The sequence below is a fragment of the Pecten maximus genome, chromosome 8, assembly GCF_902652985.1.
Source record: "Pecten maximus chromosome 8, xPecMax1.1, whole genome shotgun sequence".
Taxonomy (NCBI): Eukaryota; Metazoa; Mollusca; class Bivalvia; order Pectinida; family Pectinidae; genus Pecten; species Pecten maximus.
Window position 1 is genome coordinate 14,554,956 of NC_047022.1, and position 15,413 is coordinate 14,570,368.

At 37.0% G+C, this 15,413-nt stretch overlaps 1 protein-coding gene across 2 annotated transcripts; it reads left to right on the forward strand.

The window, feature by feature from the left end:
- Positions 1-743: 743 nt before the first annotated feature.
- On the forward strand, positions 744-8,766 carry LOC117333012. 2 transcript variants are annotated; one of them, XM_033892120.1, is made up of 3 exons: positions 744-903; positions 5,431-5,881; positions 6,156-8,766. In XM_033892120.1, exons 2-3 carry the CDS (start codon positions 5,504-5,506, stop codon positions 7,404-7,406), a joined length of 1,629 nt encoding a protein of 542 aa, XP_033748011.1. In that variant the 5' UTR covers positions 744-903; positions 5,431-5,503; the 3' UTR covers positions 7,407-8,766. The 2 variants fall into 2 exon arrangements, with proteins under 2 accessions (XP_033748011.1, XP_033748012.1); XM_033892121.1 differs by having other exon boundaries at positions 5,442-5,881.
- The last annotated feature ends 6,647 nt before the right edge of the window (positions 8,767-15,413 follow it).

Genomic DNA, 15,413 nt, shown 5'->3' on the forward strand with positions numbered 1-15,413 from the left:
AGTTAAAGGCCAAATTAATAACCATATATTGATTTACAAATAACCATACATTGTTTTACTAAATAGCCACACAGTGTTTTACTAAATAACCCGATATTGTTTCTTTTTTTCTTAATAACCCTATATTGTTTTTCTTACTAAATAACCATATAATGTTTTACTAACTAAACTATATTGGTTTTTTACTAAATAACCATGCAGTGTTTTACTAAATAACCCAATATCATTTTTTTCACTAAATAACCATACATTGTTTTAGTAAATAACCATACAGTGTTTTACTGCATAACACTATATCATTCATTGTCTTACTAGACTAGGTAACCAGCAGCCAGACGTTTGGACAATGAAGTGTATCACATACGGATGGATACATTCATAGTAATATAATTGCAGCTAAATACAAATAAGATACATAGTAGATCGTGCGGTGTTATTAACGGAGGTGTCTTTTCATTAAGCGATTATGAATTTATTTTAAACAATTCCCACAGTTCATTTATTTACCTGTACTGTACAGGCAAATTATTCGGTAAAACAAATTGTAGGGTTCGAATGGAATCATACAGCTATGAGATCGGGCTTGGCGAGCGAACAATATAAAGGGTCAGTTTAAAACGACATTCCAAACCAGAAAAGACATTTAAATTAACAAAGAGAAATAGGGCTTCCGCTCTCCAACCTGTGCTGGGTCAAATCTCCTATTGATCCATGTTGTCTAATCCTGATCGACGGAGCCATGAGACCTTGTATTATTGTATTGCTGTTAAGAGAGTTGGCAGCGGCATACTACTGGTGCCATTTTGAATAAACACCAAACATTTTAGTTCCCAGGAAAGAGAGGGATAGTATGGCACACTACTAGTTACATCTAAAATACACAGCAGGATTTGTACTACCCAGGTAAGAGAATATGTTATTACACACCGCTGGTGACACCTGGAATAGGGAGCAGGACTTGTATTACCCAGGTAAGAGAATTGGTTATTACACACTGCTGGGGACACCTGGAACAGACAGCAGGACTTGTATTACCCAGGTAAGATCATTTGTTATTACACACCGCTGGTGACACCTGGAATAGACAGCAGGACTTGTATTACCCCGGTCAGAGAATTGGTTATTACACACCGCTGGTGACTTCAGAAATAGACAGCAGGACTTGAATTACCCAGGTAAGATAATTGGTTATTACACACTGCTGGTGACACCAGGAATAGGCATCAGGACTTGTATTACCCAGGTAAGAGAATATGTTATTACACACCGCTGGTGACACCAGGAATAGACAGCAGGACTTGTATTACCCAGGTAAGAGAATGGGTTATTACACACTGCTGGTGACACCTGGAAGACAGCAGGACTTGTATTACCCAGGGAAGAGAATTGGTTATTAAACAATGCTGGTGACACCTGGAATAGACAGCAGGACTTGTATTACCCCGGTAAGATAATTGGTTATTGAACAGGACTTGTATTACCCAGGTCAGAGAGCTAGTTGTTATGGCACACTGCATGTGTCAGTTGGCATAGCCAGCAGTCCTTGTGCTGTGCGGGCAAGATAATTTGTTATGACACACCGCTGGTGACACCTGGAATAGAGACCAAGCCTTGTACTACCAAGGTAAGAGAGTTAGTTATGACATACTGCTGGTGACACCTGGAATAGAGACCAAGCCTTGTACTACCAAGGTAAGAGAGTTAGTTATGACATACTGCTGGTGACACCTGGAATAGAGAGCAAGCCTTGTACTACCAAGGTAAGAGAGTTAGTTATGACATACTGCTAGTGTCGATACTTGTACTATCCAGGTAAAAAATTAAGGTATGACACACTTTTTTTCTGTTTGTGTAGTGAATCATTCGTTCTTTTTGTTGTCCTTTCTTTTCATAACTCATTGGTATCTGTCTTTGTTGTTCTGTGTTGGGTTTTGATATAATCATGATTTGGTGGCAGAAAGGTGCTGGCAACATAACGTTACTCGAGATTACAAATAGTTATGCCGTGTCGTTTTGAAAGTGTATAACCCAGCAGGTCGGCCTCTGTAGTAGTATTTTAATCTCGAACACCAACAGATCAAAGCCGCGGTTGTATACCGAAAGTCTTTAATCAGTCTTATATAATGTACGTCAGCACATACGATAAAGTCCCCTTTATATTATGTGGCCTGACTACATTGATCATACTGTTTTCGAAAATATTTATTTCTTTTCATGAAGCACGCTGTAGTTTTCACAGCGTGTGTATTGGTTACTTGACATATTGACGTATAATATTAAAACCATGTCTTTGCCTAAATGGTCATTAGAATGCTTATTCCCCCATGTCATATTTTTACATTGTTTAGCGGCTGACAATCTTTAGAAATATATATTACCATATACCTCTCAGCAACAATGGTGCACATTGCAAAACAAGATATCATAATCTCTATGGAAGCGCAATGAAAATGTATTGAGATATATTTATTCATTTATTACATAAAAGATGTCTGATAAGGGCAATGAAATATCTCTATTATTTCGTCAATAGGCAATTCAGCATAATAAACACTGTATTCATACAGCTTTTACATTCAAATTATGTTAGATATCTTTAATTCTATTCCGAGATATGTTTATTTCTCATTAAGAAATCCTATTTTCAAGGATAACTGGGCTGCCAGAGATATTAAATGATGTAGAAATTATATGTATAATTAAAACATTTCGAGTTTTTACAAAATAACATTCCGGATAAAAGAAGATGTACATAAAGGACACGTGTTTCCGGTTCCGGTACAATGATTGCACTCACTATTTGTCTCTAGCCGTTACCTCTGTGTCGATACCTCATACATGATTTAATGACAATAGTGTGTACATCTAAACGTGTATTCTTCATGAGACTGGTCTATGTATTCCCTTTTAGTTTAATGAGCGAACAAATAATGTTAATTGTAACACGACTAGGCTGTACAATGTTAGTGAATGGCATAGAACCGGTCAATACGGGACAAGCGCGCCAGGTATAATGACATAATTACAGACATTAAGATAGTCCCCGTGTTTAATCTAAATGCCACCCAATCATAAGGACAGTTGTCATGAGCAGCCTGACTTTGATCACCAGCATTCATTTATTTTTATATCGAGTTAAAGACATGTAACGTTCCATTCCTTTGATGTCATTTTGTGTCTTTGGTGACATTAACATTTATTTTCAATCTCATTTATTAAGACTGAAGGGTTTATTTTATGTGATTTTTCAATCCATTTAAAGGTTTCTGGTTTCATTTCAAAGTCTGGTGACGTCATTCTTTGTGTCGAAACGTCACTATTTCCGTCTGTGTTTATAGTTTGGAGACGTCGCTTTTTTTTTTATTTGTTTACATTTAATTGTCTTGTGACGTCACCAGTTTTTTTTTTTTTTTTTTTTTATCTTTATTAATTTGCAACTATCAAAACTCCATTCTGTATTTATAAATCTATTTTATGTTTTCCAAACTTCTTATGATATAAAGACGCCATCTGCAAGCACGTTCATGGTCTTGTGATATGTATTTGTTTAATCTTTAAACTACATTACGTTGAATAAAGGCGTCAGTAAAAATGATACCATGTCTGGGATGGTCATGTTTAGATTTGTTTAACCTGGCAATAACTCTGCCTGCGAGGCGTGTAGCATTTTATAGGGTGTCAATGATAAAATTTATAGGGACCACAGAACCAAATCAAAAATAGAATGTGGGTTTTCCCCGTTTGGGCAGAAGATTTAATAGGAAGGTGAATACATCGGGGCCTAGTGATTGGATATTTAGGTGAGAAAAGTTTCCAAAATTTTAATATGTGGTTTGGGCAATACATGTAGATGTAAAATATATAGAAAAACAGTTAATTTTTTTGCTAGCCTGTTTTTGTCAGGGGGAGTTAAGTAAGTGTGTATTTTGTTGTTAATTTAGATGAATTTTTAGTGCTGAATTCAATACAAGATGGCGGCCCCCATATAAAAAAAGTTCAAATTGGTAGAATTTTTTATAATTCCATTTAGAGGTTTCCGAGATGACATACTTCAAAATTATGGCTACTGGACCAGTGTTGAAAACTCCATTTAAGCAGTACAGTGGTAAACGTTAACATTACCGTCTATGGGAAATCATTTGGTTCCTTGGTCCCTATACAGTTATGGGGCCATGGCAGCGCAACGTCCAAATTTCTTTACGGTTTATTTTTAATTTCCTCCGTCGCGTTTTAGGTATCCACACATAGACTCCTAGCATTACTGACGAGTATAAGAAGGAAGAAATAGTTGTATGATGTAATTTTATTCATTTCAGCTCTACTGTTTCTAACAGGTTACCGATGAATACGAAAATAAGTATATGGTTAAGATTTAGGTATTAACATGCTGGGTAAGGGGTTTTGTCCGGTACGATCCTGGGTACATACATACAAATCCGTATTGACCATAAGGTTATCAGAGGTTACAAAACGATCCTTGTAATTCTAATCCGCTTTACCATTAAATTACGTCCAGCTGAATAGAGAAATTTACTTTAATCATAAATGAAAATGATAGCGTATTGTGTTCTATGGGTGTATCTAAGAAGAACTTTGGATGACCTCTTTTCGTTTCGGAGACTGAACTCATTCATATAGACATTAAACCGAAAGAAAAATATGTATTTTGTGTATTGGTAAACATGGATACTATCAATGCATAATTACATGGTTTGTCTATATTATCACAAGAGGAGTAGCTTAAATCCTCTTTACTTTTAAGCGCTATCTTTGCAACACATATTATATATTTACCATTACTGGTTTTTTTTCTTGTGGTCTGGTTACATATATTATGGCATTTTCATATCCTGGTGTTTGATCTGAAAAAGATGATGTAGCTAAAAAACGTTGATTTTTTAAAGTCCAATTTCCATTCAGAAAATGTCGGAGAAATGTTAAATGTTTAATGTAATTAAAAGTAAGAGATGGTTTTTTAAAATCATTTTGTTGACGATATATAAGATCATTTTTCAAATCAAATATTATTTTCTTTTGCCAGTGTTATAAATTATATGAGAAAGAAATAACCATACTGTATGTCTGATCTACATTGCAAACTTGATGTAGCCGATGCTAACCAAACAACTTTATCGGACACAAAGGCGAATACATACGTATGCTAGACATTTTGTAATTCAATAGATATATATTATAGTTCAACGGCACTACGGCTTTGGAATTAAATGCCGTTGGCGTAGAGAAAGTATCTTGTTATAAAACAGGTGCCTGTCACCGATTATACTGTAAACATTGGCATTGTCAGTGAGATTAGTGTATTGATAAAGAGAGGTATAAAGATATCAAAATTTCATTCAAATCCACTATTTTCAAACACATTGATGTCAAATATTTAAAAGAACAAAATGCGATACATCATTATTATCTTAGCTGTTTTACAGGGCAAGACCTCAACCCACGACGCCATTGTGGTAGCGGCTACCGCAAAACTCAGGCAAGGAAAATGGCGACCGACAACGTGGCCGCTGTGGTGAAAGATTGCATGGATACATTAAAGAAAAATGAAGGAGCCGGCAAATTGAAAATATTGTTAGGTATGTGTAACCGTGACCAGTTTATACAATGGAAGGACGCAAAACAGATGGATGTTTTACATCATTCCATTCTCTGCAACAATCCGGAAGTGGTAGAATATTTCTTGACGCATGGGTATTTTGTGCGACCTTTTGAACCGGAAGTGAATCCTTATCTTCATCTGGCTGCACACTTAGGATTCAGAACAGTTATCAACCTTCTCCTAACTCACCGACCAGGCGACAATAGGCCATCTAAGAAACTGACGTATCCAGATGATTCGACCACAGCTAGACAAGTTTCTGAGGTATGTATTAGTAATTATCACCGTTTCAGTATCAGTGGGCACTATGTCAATGCTGCATGCCATGAACGTAACTTTGTAGGATGGGAAAAGTTCATGATATATATATAGATTTATGAGAGAGAAATAGATTATTAGACATATGTTAACAATAGTAGAAAAAGTTCATGACAAGATAATTGATATACCTACATATTTAATAATACGCAAAATAAGCTCAGGATATAAACAAAATATAAAAAACAACTTTGATAAAGTCATGCTTTGTGTTGTACAGGTCACTCCACTAGATGTCGCTGCCGCCGCTGGCCACGTACAATGTATTCATCTAATTTTAAATCAGTGTGTTATCAAGGAACATCCTCAACACGCCAAGAGTGGTTATCTGTCCCTCGCTACACTAGCTGGTTCTTTAAAGGCTGTGAACTTCCTATTGTCACAAAAGTACGACAAATCAGACATTATTAAAGCTGTCGAATTGGCTATATGTGGCGCTTGGGCAGACATTTTGGATTCTCTGCTTGGTACGGGTGTAAATACCAAAGATATCATGAAGGGCACGAATTTGTACCATGGTTTATATACCAACAGTTCTTTGAAAGCATTTGGTCGCGAAGGCTACAGACGTCTACCGGATGTGACGTCGGTTCTCATTAAATATCGTCATGATGTAAACGTAAAATCTCCATGCAACACCTATCCACTATATACGTTGCTACGCAATTCCTTGTGTGCCCATGATTATATCAACACGCAGTATTATCTGGCCTGTCTCAAGCTTCTTCTCAAAGCAAACGCGAACCCAAATTTTGATGAAGTACGACATGAACACAGCATGCAAAAGAAAGGCAACAAGTCTATTGTAGGTAGACCGGCATTTTCCAGCGCTCTTCACTGCCTTTTGGATACAGTAGAAATATACGCTTCCTATTTTGACTCCAAAGCTTTAGCTGTGAAGTTCATCACGCAATGTTCTGACGTACTCTTCCGCTTTGATGCTGATATTCACCAAGTCGGTCGTCTTGGTGACCAGAAGAGCACATTGAGTGGATCAGTTCTTCATCAATACGCAAAATCCAGTGTCAAACTAGGAGTAGACGCTGATGTACTGAAGGTCTTTCTCCGTCAAGGCGCGAATCCAAATATCAAGGCCAAGGGCAAATATTGCATCAACGTCTTCATCGACAGTCTTTTTGTCAGCATGTTGGCTGTCCCGTCACACAAGCCCCAGCCTGACAGGACAGTGGACATCGACAACATGCTTGACCTATCTCGGCACATGTCCTCTAAAGCCGTATATGAAACTCACGAGATTTTCCTTAAAGAACATGGCAGAAACAACGCAGATAGACTGAAGTGTCCAATAGCCAGGATCAAGTCAAAACTACAGGAGTATTCCAAGTTTGTAGCACCATTACAACGGATCTGTGTGAATTATATATGGCAGCGTTGTGGCAGAAATGCAAACAATATACATAGTCTACCAATCAAAATCAAATACAAAACTGACATTTTACCTATTGTTTAACGTATCATGGGAACACTCGAGAATGTTTAATCAATGGTATGGGCTCACATGTAGGTGTAGCAATAACGCTATGTTAGTACAAAATTATGACTCTGTCTCACACACATAATTCACAATCTTAACCTATAAAGTAATAAAATACTACCAGATACCGTAATGTATTACCTCAATAGTATGGTACCAACGATACACTAATGTGTGAATAACTTACTTACTTAAACAATACAAATTATTAGTTACAGTACATACAACTGTTTCGTCTTTCTAGGATTCATCTGTGATTATAAATGTCCAATACTGTAAATGGTAAATGTACATATTTTGGCTGTAATCTTATTTTAGCAATTTTCGCGCTTGAATCATTGAGCTAATTAGGACTGCGCAAGTATCACTTTCTAAATACTGTTTGTTCAGAAAATGTGGGGAGGGGGTCCCAGTCATCAATGCGCTAATATATTAAAATTTGGAAACGCGCTAAAATTTGTGTGCGCCAAGTACATTTACAATATTTGGAAGTCAAGTTTTGAACAATGATAGAAGGAAGAATATAGATATAGCAAATGTGAAAATGTAAAAGAGAAGTGGAAGAGGACTAATACCACAATCTAAAGTTATAGTTTCTTTTACTTTTATGTAAATCCTGATGCTGTGTCACTACTGTGAAACGTGACGTTATACATATAAGCTGCAGCAACGTTCAAAGACAAAACAAGCCGCCAGCAAGTAACCTGAACAGATTTATAGATACACAAGAGAATAGCTACTGTTTATATTGATCTAGTTAGGTTGTGTTTGTCTTCTCGTACGGTGTAACTTGTTACAAACATTATGATTAATGGAAAACAGAAAAAAAATCTACAAATGTTGCTAGACTTGATTGTGACATTGTGTTATTATCCCACAGCGTCGATACTGACGTCGTAATGTCACACACAATGTCACATCCGGCTAAACTTGTATTTAATAACTTTAACACTTATGATTGAAATGGAAATTCGGCAACAAGATATGGCTGTAAAAACTTAATCCGTTAAGATATTACATTAATGTTTAAAGTATAAATTGACAATCTGTATACTAGTCAGCTGTTGTGATTTACTCTGAGCGTTTGTTGGATCACGTGTACCTGTCTTTGAAACAAATCGTCATGTCAGTTTCAAGTAAATTTTTGACCAATGAGAATATTCTATTTTTACGGGGTGACCGCTAATCATGTCAATTTTAAACCCGAATGTTTTAAAAGAGGGTGAAAAAATGTGTTGGTGTACATGTGTTTGAAATAATCAACAAATATCTTAACTTAAAATGAATAAAACAAGATTCCTAACAAGTCAATTTTAAAATAAAAGTTGAAAATGTCTTCTGAATCTGTGATTTGTACTAATAATGATGGAAATCTTTTCTGCAGTGTTTTAACGATTTTAACGAATTCGTATTTACTTTCGCATGTGACCATACAAACTGCTTATGTGTATTAAATGTTTAGACAAGGGATGTAAGTTGCTGGGCCCTATCACACTAACTGTCACGGCAACGGATGTTTTGCGTCGTTTCCGGTTCACGCTTCGAAGGAGAAACAAGGCAAGCGTCAAAAATATCAAAAGTGTCAAAATTAGGGTTGAATATTATTTTCACGGGTAGATAGTAATTGCTGTGTTATGCAAGGATCCATGGGAAAAAATCAAGCTTGTTACTGCCACAATACATATGCATCATATATCGATGGAAAGAGGAAAACATAACCTTTTTAATAATACCAACTTTTGTCTGATTTTCAATGCTTTCATGTCTTCAATTTAGGATAAAAACAAAACATGAAAAATTGTTCTCGTACGCTTTTGACTTTCGAAAAGTGTTAAACGAAATTTCACCAATGTCCTCTTGATCTAATGGACTGAACAGCTAAAAACGTTTCAATGCAAATACATCGCAGTGGTTTATAAATCCATGTGAAAGTTCTAACTGACGCCAATGTTGACCTGACACTCAGCTTGTTTTTCCTGCGAGGCAGGAACAGGAAACGACGCAAAACATCCGTTGCCGTAACAGTTAAACTATAGTGTATCAGGGCGATACAATATTGTAGTAGATGGATGTATCACTGTACCATTAGTACAATTTGATATCAATATTAAATATATTGGGAACGTTTGGAATCTAAGTGTAATCGCGTATATCAAGTACATTATGACTTGTAATACTGTACTAGTGGACATATGGTGTGTTTCTGGTCAAATATATCATTAATTGAACGTCACGAGGGGTAATTAAGTCACATAGAAGGTTAAAGTTGACAAGCTATTTCATTATTTCCAAGAAAATTCCGACAACATTGAAAGAGTTGTGTAACTTTACATGCACATTACGTTTAAAAGGAAACTATACCGTTTCTGAAAGGGACTGATTAAAATATCAATACAAAAATAATCCTCTATAGACACAAGGAAGCCATCTCGTAATGAAATATATATATATATATATAAGTCAGCTAAAATCTATAATAAGTTAATTGCGTGTGGCATTATGTAGTCTGGAGCGTGAGAACCAGAGATGACAAGGTGTGCACATCTGATTAGTAGATAAGAGCCAGAGGCGAGCATTAAACCGGTACAAACGCTGTACCACATACCGTCCTGTCTGTGATAGTCGTGTGCCAAACTATAAGGGGAAGTAACTCATCCACTAACGCTCGAGTGTCATTCCGTCTGTTATCGTGATGTACTTCGTCTCCGACCATTTTAATATTTTATTTTTTCGTAAATGAAATTGAGACAAACAACAGTTAAACATGTGTTCAAATTACTTTTGGAGGTATGTTGAATCACAACCGAAATTAATAATGCAGAAAATGATTCCAACATATTTAAAGAATCGGAATGCTTCCTTATCGAGTGACTTCACGTATTTGCATATTATCTCACATGACCTATATGGCAGATTGCCTTGGTAATTTTCTTTTGAAATGTAATATGTTGAGATAATGATAACGAGAAAAAATGTTTAACGAAGTTTTAAATGGATTCATAATGGCATGAGTTAGATATAATGGCACAAAATAGATATCGCAAAAATTTGAAGTCCCGGTATTTTATTGGTATGATTTCTCATGTGACTGAATGGTATAAATAGCTCAGAAAAACAAACAACAACGCATATTGACCGCATTCTACATACTTTCTACTCGTGGGAAATATACAGGAGCATTTTATTTCACAAAAGGTTAGAAAAGTGAAAGACGGACGAATCTCTACCACAGACAATTATCTTTAATGGTGATGTTTTGTTTATAGTATTTATTTTGCGCGTAAAAAAAGATTTCTTGTGGTGGGGAAAACAATGGACGGTGAGGAATTAAATGACGCACAACTGGTCGGAAGGTGCTGTAGGGCGATAGGAGATGAAATGGAGGAGTTCTACTTGAGAAGGAGAGCATTGCGTGAATACCTTTACCATGTGGACAGTGTTGGACGGATGTGTTGGACAACGGTCAAAATATTGGCCTTTATCTGGCACTTTTACAGGTCAGCAGGGTGCAATGCTGAACAGGTACGGCAGGAGCGAACGGAGCCTATATATATATATTTGCCTATACACTCATTCAGGCGGAAGGTCCAATGGACGATCGCCCGACACTGAGCGTTCAAATTGTACTTAGGATATTCTAGGACTCTATTTCGTTAATTTTAATAGATAATGTATTTGCATTTAAATATAAAATTCATACAAAGTTTGCAAAGATCTCTGACACAAAACGGATGAATTAGGATTATATGCACGTGGCAATATCGCGATATCGAATAATATATCTGTACAATATAAACAGTTGTCACGTGTCAATGGATAATGGGTAATGTATATTTTGTATCATTCAATTACCTTAATTAAAATAGCTATTTGTTTGTTTGTTTGTTCTTCAATAGAAAATTAGCCATTCTTAAACACCTTACTGTTTTGTTTGTTTGTTTCTGTTTTTTTCATTTCTATATATATCTTACATATTTCAAATAATAAATGTTTTAGAACAAACATAGATAAAAAAAAACATGGTTTTGGTACATATCAATTTTTAAAAATGTACAAATATCAGATGATGATAATCAAATATCAATTTTACCTTACAGGACAATTTATATTACAGAAAAGTATGGTAAAACTTGATTTTATGTTTCTACACATACGTACCTTAAACAAATTGTATCCGAAGTTTCTTTCTGAATACTTTTTTAGTATATCAAATGTATCCACATTGTCGCTGTGAAAAGTTATACTTCTGGAAACCTCGATGAGACATTTATCATCAAACTGATATTCTGTATACTATTCCGTAGTATTGAACTGACTGATCATTGCCAAACGATAATTACTACAACATTTTCTTTTGTCACTTTTAGGAAATGAAGCGTAACGATCCAATGCTATGATACTCCACATAGCCATCGTCGCCAAAAGTTACTCCATTCCAGAGCTTCGTCAGGATGTGTGATCACAAGAGTGAACGCCCCGCCATTCAATGGGCGCATGGCAACAATGTACACGTGTGTACACGTGCAGACGTTCTGTGGGCGTATGTATATAAACATTGGGCATTAGTATATAGTGATGTGTGTTCTCATTGGAGACAAAACATACTTTGTATATATTGGCATTTTTTTTTTATTTAAAGGACTTAACCTATATTGACTTTCTTTCATGTGAAGTGAACATCTATGGACTACATTGAAGATATTGTATATTGACAATTCACTAATGTTTTCTTTTTACAACAAAAGTGTGCGTATCTTTATTGAAGAAAATCGCCAACCGTTTGGAAATTCTTCAGTAACTGTCTCTGTGTGAATAATGCTTGTAAATACAAATATTGTGTGTATAGGTGTTGATTAATGCCAATTGTCATTCCTCCTCATATCTATAAATTCTAATATATTCTTGTGCAATGTTTTTTTTTAAATATAGATGTATATAGGTATTTTTGACAGCGTATTGCCCGAAAACTTATTGAAAAGTCAAAATGGTTTCAACAACAAAGAACTTATCAATAAATCTGACACCACGATGATACGTCTAGTCATTAGATGATTGTTCAGGTCACGACGGTATTCTGATAACGGTATACACTTGTATATGAATTTATTACAATTTAATTGCAAGCTTTAATATTCTTTAAAATCGCCCCGCTTTAAATATTGAACAAAATTGAGATCGTGGCAAAAGTAGACCAACAATCCAATTGTTTGGATTAACAGAAAACTATTTTCAAATTGATTTGAATAAGTATATATGATAATACATTTATGATTCAAATTTCCTTTCAGTAACTTTTAGATTTAAATAAAAATCTTCGGGCATGTATATCTTGTGTACCGACTTGTGAAAAGGTAATCATGTAGCGGGGCTGGGGAATTTACTTACACATGTGACCATATAAACCCGCTACTGCTTATTAAATATTTAGACAAGGGAGGTAATTTGCGTAGACCCATCCTTACATGGAATTCAATACCAAACAATAGATAAATACTTCTTACATTAATACATATTCATGATTATGTACAATAAATATTTATCACAAGACCTATAGCTAGTGTGAGATATTACAGTTACACAGGCCTGAACATATGTTTAAGTGCAATTTGTTGTGCAATCTCTTAATAAATCATGCGTTGTGGTTAGTATGTTTTTTTTAACCACGTACATATTAGGAAATGTTACAATGTTGCTGTAGTTAATATGTTGAGGCCATTCCTTGCAAAGGGGTCTGTGATGTGATACGGGTTGACGAATTCTGTGATCAATATAAATTATTTTTATAGAAAGGAGGACTGATGTTAATTACTCACAAAATCCATTTTGCATTTGTTCTGTTTTTTGTTGTTTTTGTTGTTGTTTTTTATTGTTTTGTTGTTTTGCTCAATTCTTTATCAGTGTTTTTATTTGATTATGTATTGATTTTAAATGTTTCATATTAGAACGTTTGTACACGCATTAAATTTGTACGCTGAAGCCATACATATGTATGTTTTTATTTTAGTATGCATTGATTTTAAATGTTTCATATTAGAACGTTGGTACACGCATTAAATTTGTACGCTGAAGCCATACATATAAAGACAGTGTATAGATTACCAACATACCGATGTGTAGGACTGTGAGCTGAGAGTTCGGAGGCACACTGCGATTCCCGAATGTAAATGACAAAAGTGGTTGGGAAAGTTGTGTGCGGTGGATATGTGAAAGACGCTGTCTAGTGAGTGTATGTGGTCCGGATGTTTATAAAGGAACCACAATATGGTGAATATCGCAAATGCGGTACTGATGCAGTGTAGTGGTACATGTGGCCTGGAAGGTAGTGTCGTAATCCCGGGAAAATAGAGTTGGCGTGACGGGGGAGGAATGCGTGTTTACTATCGTGTGACCCGGATATTGATGAAAAACTCTTTAACATGGGTGAACCTTAATTGTTAGTTCTATATCGTGGTCCGAGGCTAGACTTGGTGGTACTATATCGTGGTCCGAGGCTAGACTTGGTGGTACTATATCGTGGTCCGAGGCTCGACTTGGTGGTACTATATCGTGGTCCGAGGCTAGACTTGGTGGTACTATATCGAGGCTAGACTTTGTGGTACTATATCGTGGTCCGGGGCTAGACTTGGTGGTACTATATCGAGGCTAGACTTGGTGGTACTATATCGTGGTCCGGGGCTAGACTTGGTGGTACTATATCGTGGTCCGGGGCTAGACTTGGTGGTACTATATCGTGGTCCGAGGCTAGACTTGGTGGTACTTTATCGTGGTCCGGGGCTAGACTTGGTGGTACTATATCGTGATCCGGGGCTAGACTTGGTGGTACTTTATCGTGATCCGAGGCTAGACTTGGTGGTACTATATCGAGGCTAGACTTGGTGGTACTATATCGTGGTCCGAGGCTAGACTTGGTGGTACTATATCGTGGTCCGGGGCTAGACTTGGTGGTACTATATCGTGGTCCGGGGCTAGACTTGGTGGTACTATATCGTGGTCCGGGGCTAGACTTGGTGGTACTATATCGTGGTCCGGGGCTAGACTTGGTGGTACTATATCGTGGTCTGAGGCTAGACTTGGTGGTACTATATAGTAGTCCGGGGCTAGACTTGGCGGTACTATATCGTGGTCCGAGGCTAGACTTGGTGGAACTATATCGAGGCTAGATTTGGTGGTACTATATCGTGGTCCGGGGTTAGACTTGGCGGTACTATATCGTGGTCGAGGCTAGACTTGGTGGTACTATATCGTGGTCCGGGGCCAGACTTTGTGGTACTATATCGTGGTCCGGGGCTAGACTTGGTGGTACTATATCGTGGTCCGGGGCTAGACTTGGTGGTACTATATCGTGGTCCGGGGCTAGACTTTGTGGTACTATATCGTGGTCCGGGGCTAGACTTTGTGGTTCCATATCGTGGTCCGGGGCTAGACTTTGTGGTACTATATCGTGGTCTGGGGCTAGACTTGGTGGTACTATATCGTGACCCGGGGCTAGACTTGGTGGTACTATATCGAGGCTAGACTTGGTGGTACTATATCGTGGTCCGAGGCTAGACTTGGTGGAACTATACCGTGGTCCGGGGCTAGACTTGGTGGAACTATATCGGGGCTAGACTCGGTGGAACTATATCGAGGCTAGGCTTGGTGGTACTATATCTAGGTCCGGGGCTAGACTTGGTGGTACTATATCGTGGTCCGGTGGAGCCTTGTAGATACTATTGTGTGACCCGCATATCGAGACACACTACTGTAACTATTGGCGATATTTTTGGTGGTACTATTTTGCGGCCCAGATATGACATGGCCTCTGTGATAGTGTTGTGTAGCCGGATGTTGGTGAAACCATCACGGTACGTTCATTTGTGTAGCCGGGTGTTGGTGAAACCACGGGCGCCTGCGTCTGGTTAGTATTTATAGAAAAAAAACACTCTTGAAAAGTCGGAAGTGGACATGGGAGAGGTGATGGAGCTTCGATTCACTTTTGATACA

What these genes read in the sequence shown, in the direction of transcription:
- LOC117333012 (XM_033892120.1), top strand. Translation starts at nt 5,504, where the DNA reads ATGGCGACCGACAACGTGGCCGCTGTGGTGAAAGATTGCATGGATACA. An exon ending in CAGCTAGACAAGTTTCTGAG is followed by an intron (nt 5,882 to 6,155) that starts GTATGTATTAGT and finishes TGTGTTGTACAG; the next exon opens with GTCACTCCACTAGATGTCGC.